The sequence below is a fragment of the Hydra vulgaris genome, chromosome 12 (genome assembly GCF_038396675.1).
Source record: "Hydra vulgaris chromosome 12, alternate assembly HydraT2T_AEP".
Taxonomy (NCBI): domain Eukaryota; kingdom Metazoa; phylum Cnidaria; class Hydrozoa; order Anthoathecata; family Hydridae; genus Hydra; species Hydra vulgaris.
This window is the reverse complement of record NC_088931.1, coordinates 79,939,110-79,955,620: the sequence shown is the minus strand read 5'-3', so window position 1 is coordinate 79,955,620 and position 16,511 is coordinate 79,939,110. Positions and strand designations below refer to the sequence as shown.

The window sequence follows — 16,511 nt, the reverse complement described above, 5'->3', positions numbered from 1 at the left end:
AATAATGTATTTTCAGAGGTGTTTTACAACGGTTGAAGAAATTAATAATTTTGAAGAAAAATGAAAATTCGTCAAGAAAATTGTGCTATACTGAAAAGAAGATGCAGAAAAAAATAAAATAAAATAATAAAAAAAATCCAAAGAATAATGATCCTAGTAAAGCTTACCATATTTCAAGTTAATTTAAGGAAAATTAAAAAAAAAAAGTTGAAGGAACAGGTCGACTAATGGTAAGAAATAGAAAATTTTTGCGTAAATTTTACAACCCACTAAAGTCACATAAAACTGAAGTTGCATTGACCACATCATGCAGGACAAGCTCTAGTCACAATAATTCTGTCATTTTGCTGCATTTTTCAGAGTATGTCCCAGAATGTAGCAACAAAGTCAGACCAAAGTTGCCACCGCCTCCTACATCAACACCAAGAGTATCACTACCATCTCTACCAACAACATCAGTACCCCTACTGTCATCTATGCTGACGTCTTTAGCAACAAACTCACAGCATCTAGCAATGCCACCTTTATTAAATGCCGAAATTGTAGGAGATCAACCATTGAAACGTTTGTCAAGGTTATGTATTCTCAAGAAATTCTACCAACCAGAAGTCTTTGAAGTTAGACGACTTTAAAGATTGACACTTAAAAACATGGAAGGGGATGTAGAAATAAGACACTATTAATTTTTTGTTATACTTGTTTTTATATTGTTGCTGTTTATATTTATTATTATTCTATTTACAGAAACTAACATTGCTTATGATATACATTATGATCTGGAGCAACAACTAGCTTTTGTTTACAGACCACACGACTTAAACAATGAAATTTTAAGTCAAATGATAGCATCAGTTAAACCAGCTAAGAACTTATCAAGCTGGGAGACAATAGTCAATAACCTCTTAGCTAACAACAGCTACTACATACTCGTCACAAAATATAACGAAGTCATAAAGTTACAAATCCCATCGACGGCTGTTCAATTTATCGCCAAAAAAGTGTCAATGTTTACCTCAGAAGTCGAAACAGCTAGTATCTGATAACCTAAGCGTTTGAGATCAAATGGAAACTGCCTCCTTAACCGAAAAAAAGTATGCTTAACCGGCTTAAAAAGGTTTTCCGCAGTCGCAATTTTATACTATTGCGAGGCTTCTACTTAACATACATCCGATCTCTTCTAAAATTTGCCGTACGACCATGGTCACCTTTTTCAAATGGTGACATTGCAATCCTTGAAAAATTACAGAAATGAGCAAAGAAAACTGTTGCGGTACATTTATCCCATGAGGAGAGACTACTACGGCTCGGGATTACCACCCTAGAACAAAGACAGATTATTTAGAACATCGTTTGCAGAGCAAATTAGTTAGGAAAGAAAAGGCTAGTGCTGTTTCTCTTCATCAATGGTTTTTTAATTGTTGATAATTTTACAAAATAGGTTCAAAATTATCTAAAAAATTATTTGAGCTGTATTTTTTCAATAATGTTTTGGATAGCTTCCATATAAAATTTGAAGATAATTATTAAAAGGTGATTAACATTTGTTTGATGAATGTAATTATTATTTATTTAGTAAATGAGAGAGACGATGAATGTTGGATTTTATCCTAGTTGCATGTTTTTTGAAATTATTTTACAGTTTTGATTTATTTTAGGCATATTCGATTTAAGAAGGATTTTGCCTTATTATTCAGATGTTTTGAGAAATTTTAATTCGGATGAAGTTTATTTAATTTATTTCACGTGACATTTTAGCCCAAGAAAATTCTTTAAAACTTCATAGAATGTTTTTTTATTGTTATAATTATCAATTAAAATTTGGAATTTTAAGTAGAATTTTGTTTCTTTTATAAAGATTTCGTCTTCAATATTCAGTAAACTTTTTTTCGTCATGAAAAAGTTTACTTAGTTATGGATAAGTTAAATGACTATTTGTATTAAAGCATTTATTTACTTTAAAAAGTTTATTGTTGTTTTAAATAGTGTTTTTATATCACAGTGGAAATAAAATAAATTAGCGTCGTTAGTATATAAAATAGAGTTTAAAATATTAGAAGCTTTGTTTCAATCGTTGATGTGAATTTAAAAAAAAATCGGTCCTTATATGGATCTTTGAGGAACTCCACAAGTAGCTTATCTTAATGTCCTTACCACCATCATAAAACGTTTTCAATGAGATAAATATATTTGTCTGATATAGAACTAAATAGTTTTTAAACCAAGCTAAATTTTTATTTTTATTTCCATATTGCACATTATTTTTTAATAAAATACCATGATCAACTGAGAAATAGCTTTTCTAAGATTTGTCAAAAATATCTAATTTATACATACTTTTATCAGGTTAAACTTGATGTTTTCTGACGGCGCAAATCTCTTCCTTTCTAACAATGACATCAAGCAAATTTATTCTGACATGAGTTTTCAATTAAGGAATGTCAATGAATGGTTTAAGGCTAATAAACTTTCACTCAAGTAGATTAAGCATTTGCGTTACCGCACCGGCGGTAAAATAATTTTGGTAAAATGCGGTAAAACGCGTAATACGCATTTGTACGCATTTTCATTACAGAAGACGGTAAAAACGGTAAAAATGCCTAAAAACGATAAAAATCGGTAATTCCTATAATTTGTAATAAAAGTTAGTAAAAGCGGTAATTATTATGGTAAAATAGCGTAAAAAATTACTTTGCTTTTATCAAGTCAGATAGTTGTTAAATAATTAATTACCTCCTAAAATTGAACTAGCCTCCTGTACAAGCTTGACAAAAGTCAAGAAAGACTAACAGTCTCAAACTTCAGTAATTTGATTAGTATACCAAAACCACTACGGTGGTTTTGGTATACTAATCAAGGTGAGGTGAACGATGTACATCTTATAAGTCTTTACAATAATAAAGAAAGAAAATAAATAAATAGAGTTTTGAAAGAAAAATAAGACAATGAAATAAATTTTTAAAAAGTTTAGAGAAATGACATGATTTAAAAAAAAGTTAGACAATTAAAAAAATTATTAATTTAAATAATAAAGTTCAAAATATTCGATATGCGTTTGCAATGTACGATTAAATTGATATTTATGTATAATTTATGTACCTTGTAGTTTTTAGTTACCCCATGCAGTTTGCTTGAAGGTTGATAACTGCATGGTAAGCGGCAGTGGTGCCTATCTACAATTTTGACAAAAAAAAAGTATTTTCAATAACACAGCATGCAGTTGTGTTACCTTCTAGCACAAGCATTGGGTAGTTAAGAACTAAAAGGTATATAAATAATATAACAAATGCTAATTATTTTAAATTTGAGATTTCTGCACAAGCTAACAATTACTTTTTCTTCACTACTATTTAACAAACTAAAATTAAAACTTGTACTTAGTTTTACTGAGAACTTGTTTTTTATTTTATTATATTTATTCTAAATAACAAAAAACAGAAAATTAATATACAACAAGTTATTGTAAAAATATACCTTGTTAAATAAAAAATGATTATATTTAAAATTTATGTAAATATGTAATATTACGCTATTTTTATTAAAAAGATCTTATGCTAAACAAAAAAATAGTTTTTTTTATATGAAACTTATCAAAATTTGAGCTTAACATATAAAACTTGATTATCATCAATAATCAATAGTTCATTTTAAACTATTGATTTATTGATTATAATCAAAACTTGATAATCATCAATAAACCAATAGTTTCTTAATTTTCATATAGCCGTTCTTTATATCCGCCGCTATCTTGGGAGGCCAAAACTGGCTTCAAAAAATGTTCTGTATACGCAATCCAGTTACATTTTGAGATCAGTGATTTTAAACTCCAGTAACTTTGCGTAAATGCGGTAAAATGCACAATAGGGATGTGGATGCTTTGGAATGGTGGAAGAAAAATAAAAAGTTACCTTTGCTAGCCGGTCTGGCTAGAAGTTACTTGGCTAAACATGTGACTTCTGCTTCATCAGAAAGAATGTTGAAAAACCAGAAAACACTGGCATGTTAGTTTTTGTCAGTCAAAATAACGCTAAATCACACAGTCAAACTGAAACTAAAAAAAAAGAGGTGCACCTGAAAAGACTTCTCCAACTCTATCAGATATTTAAACTGGTCCTGATCCTAAAGTGCAAAACAGCTACAGTTAGATACTCAAGAGCGTCAAAGGACTCTAGCTCAACAAGAAGAGTATGAAGGGACCCAAGGTGAAGACCAAACTCAAGTTGTCTCTTTGTTTATTCTAATGACACTCCAGCAAAAATAAATTAGAAGCAAAAAAGCTCGAAAGTTGTCGAATTGGAAGGGGAATGAGAAAAAAAAGTACAGAGCATCTGAGCTTGCAAATATTTTATTAGAGACAGAAGATGAAATATCTAATGATTTATTTTTTATTAATAACTTTGTTTAAACTTTAAATGTAAAATTTACTAATAGAAACACAAAAAGCAATTTAAAAAATCCTTGTTTAGTTTTTTGGTAACCAGCAAAAAAAGCGGTAAATTGTGATAAAAAACGGTAAATTGTGATAAAAAGCAGTAAAAAGTGACAAAAACGGTAAGAAGTGATAAGTGCGGTAAATTTGCGTATTACGCATTTTTACGTAAAATTACCACGGTAATTACGCATTTTTACGCATTTTATGTAATTTTACACGTTTTTACGCAAATTTATGCATTTTTACACAAATTTACGCATTTTACGCAAATTTACGCATTTTTACCGATGGTAACGCCGATGCTTATGCTTAATGTAGATAAAACAAAGATTTATTCCATAAAAAACCATAAAAAGAAATCAATCCTTTAAAATTACCCAACTTTACTTTATACGATGCACTAATTGCAAATAATAAGTCTACAAAATTCTCAAGGTTTCTTATTGATAAAAAATTATCATCTTTAGTGTTGAGGAATTTAACTACGATGGTGAATTTTAGATAAAGAATCGAGGGTGATTAGTTACGACTGCGGTATTTAATTAGGTAATTGCAATTGGATTTTTTTATTGATTTTGAATAGCCTGCTAACGAATTATTGTGAAAAATATTTTATCGAAAAAATAGCGGGCGGCTCAATCCAAATTTTTATCGCTTTTTATCACATAATACATGGCGGTAACGCTAGTGTTTATGCGATAAAATTATAATTCATTTCTCCGAAATAAATTATCCTCCATTAAATATTAGAAAAATGATTGGTTTGAAGTATCGACTTTGTCCATATGTTACATTAGAAAGACTGAAATTAATATATTTTAGCTTAATACATTGTTTTATCTACTAATCTAATATTACGAGTGTTAGTACACCAAAACGTAAAAAAACATTTTCTCTACAATTATATGCATGTTAACTTATATTTGGGAAAAGCAAATATGAAAAATTTTCATAAATCATTATTAAATTTTTTAAAATCATTATCGAAGCACATGCAAATGATGAACATAATTGAAATCAGTACCAACGTTTAGATTTTATGTACAATCACAACATCTTGATTTCAAAAAACTCTAATAAGAAATTTATGAAAAATATAAAAAAAAGTATTCTCTAAAAATAAACCAAAGGAATACTTATAAGCTGCCAAGAATTAATTGCTAATATTCATTTAATAATTTTCTGAGTTGTTTGAACTAATTAATAATATTCTGAATTTAGAATGGCATAAAACCAAAACTATGGAAAACATTTAAAAGAGTAAAAAACTTAATTATGGTAAAGTATTTAAATTCCTTTAAATTTTTAACAAAACATAAAACTTTTAAATTATTTTAAAATAAACATTCAATCTTTTTTTTTTTTGTCAATATATTTACAATATATTGCTTATATATTTACAATATATTGCTTATATATTTACATTATATTGCTTATATATTTAAAATATATTGCTTATATATTTACAATATATTGCTTAGATATTTACAATGTATTGCTTATATATTTAAAACAGATGGTTGATATATTTAAATGGCAATTGCTAAAACTTACTATTTACTTTTCTTATTTAATATTTTATGCTTTATATTATATAGCGTTGTACATAGTATTTTTAACAAATTATTTTATTTTTAACTTAAAATCTTACATAAAAGAATCAATGAGAAGTTTGTGGTAACTTAAGTTATCCGTATCTTCTCTGAGCCTCTGCCTGTTTTTATAAATCCTAGTTTTTAAGTAAACGCTTCTTTGTTATTTTATTTTTTATCATAGAAATAAAAAATAAAATAACAAAGAAGCGTTTAATAAAAAAGTAAAATAACAATATATGTATATATGTATTATATATATATATATATATATATATATATATATATATATATATATATATATATATATATATATATATCAGAGCCGTAATCGCCGGGGGGGGGGGGGGCCAGGGGGCAAAGGCTCCCCCAATAATTTTTTAAAAATATTTTTTTAAGGCCATACCTTGAAAAAAATATTTTTTTTCAATCGAAGAAACCCCAGCATCCCCCCCCCCCCAATATCAAAATTGTGGTTACGGCTCTGATATATATATATATATATATATATATATATATATATATATATATATATATATATATATATATATATATATGCATATATACATATATATAAATATAAATACACATACATGTAATGAAAGAAAAAAATATTTTACTAGCAATAAGTTAGTTAAATATTATATTTTGAGTTCTCTATAGAATAATCCTATAAGCTATCCTTTTTTTTTATTTTCATTAAGATCCCGCTAAAACCTCAAAGTTAATGACGGTTATGTTTGCAGATGACGAAAATTTATTTTTATCTCATAAAAACATTACGTCATCACTTTATAGTAAAACCAATTTCAAAATTTTTATACAACAAAGCTGTTAAAAAATTTTTTGAGTATGGTCTCATCACAAAACTTCTTAAGCTGTAAAAAATGAAAATTACAACAATTTGGTTGTAATTTTATTAGGTCATAATTTTTGAACGCTTAGAGATAATACTATGAAACTTAAAAATTATCGATGAATATGAGTCTAGTTGAGAACAGTAAAAAAAATATCACATTAACTTGTTGCTCTCACTTTTGGGGCAGGTGTTGCATAAATTTTGGGGCATTTTTGTTCCCAGCCTCCAACCATCGCAATTTTTTGCAAACCTTCATTATTTGATATAAGTATAAACATTTGAAAGTGTTTGGAGTTAGCTCCACGTCTGGAAGTTAGCTCAAAGATTAAAAAATGCTGGATCTACCACTAAAATTCCCATTCCCTCCACCCCAAAAGAACGCTATTTCAAACCTGGTTTTTCAGTAAATTTAGTCGGCATTGGACACATTTTATTCGGCAGATTTTTAGTTTTGAGAACGTGATTTTTTTTCAAGGAATCGTCCTCCTTTTTTTATTTCTAAGATTGCTCCTGGAGAGGAAGGAAAAAGTTATGAGTTATGGTTTATGTTCCATAAACCATATTTCATAGTTTTATGATAAAATATTCTTCTTTTTTAAAAAATTCAGTTGCATGTTGTCTAGCCTTAAAGTTAGAGAAATACATAGATCTGAAGTTTTGAAAATTTTACTCTAGCTTTCTGAAGGGCTCTTATGGTTTGAAAATTCTGTAACATATAAATGAATCTTTTAATGTTATCCATTTTTACGTTTCCCTTTGAAAAAAAAAAGACATTTTTAAAACATAGTGCTTTAGTTGTGCTATTAATTACTTTGAACTCAGATATCTGGTCTTTAGGTTGCACATAACATCAATAGTTTAAAATAGGGGTTAAATCCAATCATTGAAGTGGAGTTAAGATAAAAGTTGAGTCGCATTGAATTGTTTTAAAACTAAGTTTCTAAACTTTTGTTTTCTAAACTTTAGTAAAATATATTTGACGCTAAACTTTTAAACTTGACGCAAATAGCTACGTTTAAAAATTTAATGCTATGCTGGTTTGCCTAGACTTTTAAAATTGACGACAGCAAAGTAAAAATGAAATTGCTTTTAAAAAAAGAAAACAAAAATGAAATTAAATAATATTATAAATATAATAAATGAAAATAAAAATAATATTAATAACAAGGTATATATGTAACACGTACATATATACCACGTATGCAACTGATTTTTTATGTGTATTACACATCTAAGAAATAGGTACTCGATGACAAGACTGACTTAAGTCTTCTTCGAGCTTCCTATGACTACAAATAAGTATTTCTTCTTATCAATCTTACTCAAATTTTGTTTTTATCATATTTATACACTAACATTATCTTGAAATGTGGTAAATTAACTTATAGTGAAACATCTAAACTCTCCTCCAAAAAATCAGCAGATAATTTTTATTTATTGTATTTTTTATTTTAATTGGAGTAATATAGAGATATATTTCTCGGATTATTTTTACTTACACGTTATTATCTTGTTGTAATTGGTATTTATTTTATTCATGTCTCGGAGTTGTAGGCAACTATATTTTTATTTACCACGTGTATTTTGAACTTTATATTTATGATTTAAATTTGTATATCTTTACTGCCAATCAGTGATTGGTAACTTGTAATTACTTTGTAGTTGTAAAATAAAACATGAATAAAAAAAAAAAAAAAAATTATGACTCGCAACTAATAAAACAAATATACTTTATGTTATTAAGAAAACTTTTTTTTAAGTTTAAGAAAATTATTTTAATAGACTTATTAATTAAATGTCGTGCCAAAATTCAAAACAAGGAATGGAGTTTGAATATAGGATGTATTTGACTAAACACTTGTTCAAAATGTTTACAAAAGGTTTCGTATAATTTTTATTGAATAATTATAACGATAATGTTTTTAACAATGTCGTAAATCTATAGAATGTAAAATTTTCAATGTTGTACTTTAATATTTAGAGCTAGATGAATCTATTTTATACTTCCATTATCATAATCGTAAAACAAAACTAATGATATACAATTAGAGCAATATATATTGTTAAAATGTAAGACATATCATTAAACAAAACACGACGACACGACGACGAAAAAACTGCAGCGAAAAAGTTCCGGTGTCATGAAATAAATTAATATAATAAATTAACTCCCGTATCGTAAAATATTATCTGGGGAGAATACATTTAAAATCCTTGTTATATATATATATATATATATATATATATATATATATATATATATATATATATATATATATATATATATATATATATATATATATATATATATATATATATATATATATATATATATATATATACACATATATATATATATATATATAATATATATATATATATATATATATATATATATATATATATATATATATATATATATATATATATATATATATTACTTCTATAACATACAATTACAACGAGAAAGTCTGAGTTTCAGAGAGTTATCTCCACTTCTCCACAGAAGTGTATTATTAAAGAATAAAGAAAAGATATACACTATGTGAGTCCAGATTACAATGATGCGTAGCAGTGAAATATATGCAATAAAGGTGATGTCCATCCAATAATGTCCACTATTTGGAAAGAATTGAAAACGCAACTATCAGATAGATGTGCGGTGCAACTCTAAAAACAAAAAAAGAAGTGGTGATCTTATATAGAGATTAGGAATAGTGAGTGTATCTGATTGGGTGCATCAGGGAAGATTAAGGTGATCTAAAGGCGCAAATGATTATGTATTAGCGTCCAGAGTTTCAGGAGAAAAAGTTAGCAGTAGAGGCTGGAAACTTGGAGATGGTGTGTTACAGGTGACATGAAAAAGCTACAGTTAAGCAAAGAAAATGCTTATGATCATACATTAGAGAAACAGCATTATAATATTTTACACATGATTATACATTAGAGAAACAGCGTTATGATATTTTATATGTAAAACTGCAATACAATAATATATATATATATATATATATATATATATATATATATATATATATATATATATATATATATATATATATATATATATATATATATATATATATATTATAAATTATGTTAGTGGGTAATTCCATTGTTATTTACAGACATTTTGATTTTTGCAATTTCACATTTCCCGAACAACTATTTTTAAATTTAAAATGACATTGAGAGAATGGGTCAAATCATCTAATAAGAGTAAGAAAAAAAAAAGAACTAAAGCAGATATTTAAAGATGAATGGTAAAACAATTCCAGTTTATTCATTTTCAATCTATAAAACTTAATCTGATCAGTTTTTAGGAAACTGCTTTGTTGTTGCTATGTTGTTGCTATGTTGAAACATTGCATAAAAAAAATTAAGTATTAAAAATCTTCTCGTATAACAAATCTTCTTTAACTTTATCTTTAACGCCAAAAAAGCTCAACTAAAATAAGACTAGCATTTAGTTTTGTTTGTCAAATGAAAGAAATGCAGTCAATGATAAAAACTTTATTCATTTCAATATAAAAAAAAATTCCTAGATCAAGAAATGATTAAAAATAGCTGCCAATGTAAATAAAAATACTAAGAGTCTATAATGTATTGAAATAGATCATCGTTGCCTTATCTCTTTTTAAAATACTTTTTAACACATATTGACAAAAGTTGTGGAATATCTAGCAATGTTCAGATATAAGCGTACATAAGATGTAACAATAATAATTTTGATGTTAAGTCCTATATCTTCTTAGACTCTGTCAGTTCCAAAAATCATAACTGGATCTTTTTTATCGCAGAAAATATTAAAAATAAAAAATCAATCATCAAAGTCTAAAGTGGAAAATAAACAACTAGATGCAACTGTAATGGCAGCTCAATGGATGTGTTTCACTTATTGAAAAATATTTGCAAATAAAACGTATTGAATATCATAGCATTGTTCAGCGAAAAGTGATTTGCTCAAACAATTTAATCACTTTTTTTTAAAGTGAAACTAATATTGAGAACTTTTTCATTTGTTTTTGTTGTTGTTGTTGTTGTTGTTATTAAGAGACAAAATATTGAAAGAAATGAATTACATAAACTGGATATCTTGCAATCATTCACAAAATTAGCAATTAGAAAATACACACCTTAGTGCAATTGAAAAAAACAGACATTCAAACTCACTCAGAATTAAAACACAAGCTTATGAAATTGTGTTTGTCCCCAACTGGTTCAGACATTTTTGAAATTTGATTAATGACTTTCCCGAACTTTTCAGTGCATAGAGACATAGGGTTTAAAGAAATTTATCTGCAAACCTGGCTGAATCTAAACTTTTGAAGAGAAAAATAATTTCTACTATGAGTTATTTGATAAGGCAAACATAGCTTAACTTTGAATTACAACCTACTTGGTTTATCTCGTTTTGCTTTCATTTATCTCCAAAATAAAAACCCGAAAATTGACAAACGAGTCAGTCAAGATCATCAGTCTAAAAGTCATAAATCAATCTAACTACTTTGCTTTGTTAAAAATGACTGTAAATAATTTTCATGTAACTTTTTCTTTTTTAAGAATAAAACTTTTATACCGACAAAATCATTTGTTTTTTTTTTCCAAGATGAATCTGGATAATTATTAAAAATTGTCGCCGCATAATTTTCATTTCTGTTTATAAACAGTGTTTTGAATGCAAAGGATTGATAAGTAAAGAGGATCAAAAGTATTTAGATTTAAAAAAGATTTAAGAGTAGTTAAATAAGAAAAATGAAAGTGACATAAACCTGTACACTAGTTTTTTGGGTTTGCTCTTAAGTTCTAATAACTATAATACTTTCAAAAACATCTTTGTTATATTCTACGAGATAGTGGGATGATACACTCCTTGTATCATACAACTGTTTGTTGAGGAAATCTTTAACTAAATTAATATGAACTAAAAACTTAAAATTTGAGATTTTCTACGAAAGCTTTTTGTAATTAAAAAAAAAATAAAAAGTAAATCTTCTTGGTTCTGAACTATTATGTTTTTAAATTAAAAAAATTATCAAGAATTACGGTTTTTAAATTTAAAAAAGTAACTAATGCTATAAAACTGCTTAAAAAATCTGAGAACTCTTTTCCAAAAAAAAAATTATTTGTGATCGATATTCTTGAAAAGGACATAAACGGGAAGTTATTAGACCCCAAACATTAACGAGAGCTATAGCGAAAAAAATTTCAGCGCGTTTTCGTTACCGGTTAATCAAATGTTTATGCGGTTGGAATGTTTTTAAAAACAATAAAGGGTATGATCTTGCATTCCATAAATTTAAGCAATAATGGAATTTGTTAGATTTATAACTCTGATTTTAAACTCTTACATAGTTATTTTTTTATTTAAGTCGGCGAAAGTTTTAAATTCAAACTTCTTTATTTTTCATTCTACAAAATATACAGTTCTATTTTGTTTTGAAAGTAATTCTAACTTTATTTTGTTTTCAAAAAAAAAAGAAAAAAAAAATTTAAACGGATTTGCAAATGTAAAAATAAACTAATTTGTAATGTAAAATATACTAATTTTTTTTGTAATACCTTTGTAAATATCAGATTCAACAGAATTTATACTTAAGAGCCACAATGAACGTTATAAAAGTTGCTTATTTAAATAGGTAAATTTGAGAAAAGTTGTTTATTATTCTTATATTTACCATTAACTTTACAATAATAATAATAAAAAAAACAATTAAATTATATACTTCTACTACTACTTGTAATACTACATGTGTATGTGTGTGTTTATATATATATATATATTTATATATATATTTATATATATATATATATATATATATATATATATATATATATATATATATATATATATATATACATATACATATATATATATATATATATATATATATACATATATATATATATATATATATATATATATATATATATATATATATATATATATATATATATATATATATATATATATATATATATATATATATATATATATATATATACACACACACATTTATTTGTTTATAATTTATAACACACATTTATTTATTTATAATTTATAACACACATTTATTTATTTATAATTATAACACACATATTTATTTATAATTGTATATTTATTTCTGAGCATATTTGTACATAGTCAGACATTTTTAATTGGATAAACTCATTCATTTTAAGTGTTGTTTATCTAAGAGTTATAGACAATGTAAATTATAATAGTTGAAAAAAAAAAAAACTTTGTTTACTTTACAAATAACTACGTATGTTGATTTTAATATTATAAAAATTCCTTAAAGTATTTTAAAAACATTATTCATTAGGTTAAAAACTCTTCTTTTTTTCAAAAATTTAATTAAAATAGATTTTGAAAGCGTTTTTAAGTTAAATGTTAGCTGTTTTTTATTTTTTTTATTGATTTAAACTTTTTGAACTTTAACTTTTTTTTAAATTATAATGTTTGTTAATTCAAGGTTGCTAATTCTAGTGTATATAAATAAAAAAATTACTTTTTAAAGTGTTTTGCTTTGGTAAAAAGTGAACTTTGTTATATATTATTTAAAAAGTCATGAAATGGATGATGGAAAAGTTACATCTGAAAACCATGTATATTCACCCTTTCAATTAAATAAATCTTTTGATAAACCATTGAAAATAGGTAATGGTACTAATGTTTTTGACAATGGCAATGTATATGAAGGCACATCTGGTTCTGACCAACCAAGTTCTCCAAATTTAATAAGCTCTAGCCCCTTTTCATTTAGTCTTAAAAAACTAGGCAATTATTCATTGCCTCCAAGTAACACTAACTTGAACTCTTCTTTACAAAGTATACAAAAAATGAATGATTTGCAGCAAGAAAACTTGAATCTTAAAAAAGAAATAGAAGCTAAAGAAACTAAGTTAAGTTCAACTGTTAAAAGCATAAAACAATTTTGGAGTCCAGAATTAAAAAAAGAAAGATTAGCTAGAAAAGAAGAACGAGAAAGAAATCTTGAGTTAAAAGAACAACTCAGCATTGCTAATACTCAAATTCAGGTTTGATTTTAATTTTTAAATAAAGTTATCTATATATTTAACTTAATTTTAATTTGTTAGTGTTATTTCAAAAAAATAATAATAATGATAAAAAAAAAAAAACATTTTTTTTAAAGGTAAACTTGTATAAACATTATACAAATATTTACCTATCTATCTACAATATATATATATATATATATATATATATATATATATATATATATATATATATATATATATATATATATATATATATATATATATATATATATATATATATATATATATAAATTATTGCATTTGGGAGTATGGAAGGTAAAAAATGTTTCTTTTGTCAACAAATACCTCACTGTTAATTACTTTTGACTTTTGTCCAACATTTCCATGTTGTCAGAAAGTTAAAACCATTAATTTAATTACAAATTAATTGTTTTTTAAAAAAACCGCAAAAACGCAAATTTAATTACCAGAATATTTTTAAAAACATTCTGAATATTTTAAATAATATAAACAATGTTTTTATTTTTATTTTTTTTAATAAAATGTTTTTATTTTTATTTTTTTTTACTGTAAATCATAAACGGAGTGTTGTTACATCGACTATCTTATAGCCTGACTCGCAACGGAGTGTTGCTACTTGACTATCTTATAGCCTGACTCGCAAGAGATCAAGTCAATCAATTAATAAAAATAAAAACTCCGGTCTTGCATTTTAATTTTTACTTTTTGTCAACAAAATATGGAAAAACTTTCTGACAACTAGTTAGAGGTTATATATATATATATATATATATATATATATATATATATATATATATATATATATATATATATATATATATATATATATATATATATATATATATATATATATACAAATATATATATATATATATATATATATATATATATATATATATATATATATATATATATATATATATATATATACAAATATATATATATATATATATATATATATATATATATATATATATATATATATATATATATATATATATATATTTGTATATTAAGGGGTTGACTTTTCAATTTTTTCACTTAAAAATGAATGGGTAAATTTTTAAAAGCTGACATTATTAAATTTGTTTATAGAAATACATGCTTTTAGATCTTTGGTTGCAAAAACATCCCTTGTACAAGCGTTTTTTTTTTTAATTTTTTTTTTTTTTTAATCAAGCATAAAAGGTAACCTTTTTTATGTTTTTTATACATTTTTTATTGTTTTGCATGATACGAATAATGGTAATATATATATAATTTTATGTATAAATTGTTTAAATTCATCAAATACTAATTGCTTCTGCAAGTGTCCTCTTTAAATGTGTGCTTAAAATGTAAAATAGATTTAATTTAAAGTTTCATATGTAACTTACAATTTAAATTAACGTATATTTTATATTTTAGAAATGTCAAGAATAAGCCTGCAGATGGGCTATTCCACTTTGAGAAATCAAAATCAACAAGATCTCACATACCCAATGTAATGTTTAGAGCCACTTGATAATTTGAATAAAATGCCAAAACCTTATTTTGTTATTGGTCGGTATATTTGCTTATCAAATTTAGAAAAGTCAGTTTATTTGAGATGTAAAAGAGTTAGGGCAGAATTATCTGATTTATGGCTCAAGGGTAGTTTACCAAAAATAAATGAAAGGTCTGTAACAAAGTGAAAATTCTCTTTAACAAATGTCATTCTTTCTTCATGTCTTGAAGAAAAGTGGGTTTATTTATTTGATATAACTAAAGTAAATGGTAACTGGCTTAACAACGAAGACAAAGCATTTTATATCTAACAAGTGGATACTAATGGTCAAGTTGGTTATTGTACATCAAAAACTGTTAAAGTTACATCCATCTAAGGCTGGCAGGAAGAGACCTAGCATACCTTAAACAGATACAGTAGAATTGGGTGTTGCATTAATGAGAATTGGGTGTTGCATTTTGACGGTGATAGAATATCAGAGAAGGAGTATCAAGTCTTAGTTTAAAAAAATGCAGAAATGGAGGTAAATCTAGCCATTTTAAAACTAGGCAATGGAAAAGCTATTAGTATTTACAGTGGAATAGTAGAAGTGTTGGATAAATTTCAACTATGGAATAGTATTAAAGTTATAATATCTGATCCTACAAGTATGAATACTGGGAGTAGAAATGGAGTTGTAATTCATCTGCAAAGAGAATTTGAAAGAAAAAATCTTGAACTATTTCAATTTATTAGTTGTCAGCATCATGTGTTGGACACAATTTTGAAACATACTATGAATGAAGTACTTAACAAAGGAGTGTCAAAATTGCCAGAATTACATTACAAATTTATTGAAAACCTGCAAAAAAATTATGAAAATTTGAAGTCAAGCTTCAAGCAAAGTGAACAAATTTGTAAAGACTAATAAATGGAGAGATGGCATGGAGTTTTTGTTTGTGTTGGTACAAAGTCACCGATACAAGAAGGTGAATGGCAGCTTTCCAGCTATAAACTTTAAAAGTCATCGTTGCACAATGCCTGATGGAATTCAAGAGCAATCTATGCCCTTCTGGCTTTTATTTTAACTAAATCGAATAGTAATCAATTGTGCTTGATTTG

The 16,511-nt window shown here is 25.5% G+C and overlaps 1 protein-coding gene across 2 annotated transcripts in view; it reads left to right on the top strand.

Moving 5' to 3' along the window:
- The first annotated feature begins 13,204 nt into the window (after window positions 1–13,204).
- The window catches only part of LOC101241062 (ELKS/Rab6-interacting/CAST family member 1), a 42,638-nt gene continuing 39,331 nt past the window's right edge, over window positions 13,205–16,511 (top strand). For both annotated transcript variants that reach the window (XM_065814599.1, XM_065814598.1), the window contains exon 1: window positions 13,205–13,921. In XM_065814599.1, coding sequence (XP_065670671.1) covers window positions 13,457–13,921 — 465 coding nt within the window. In that variant the 5' untranslated portion in view covers window positions 13,205–13,456. The remainder of the gene's footprint in view (window positions 13,922–16,511) is intronic.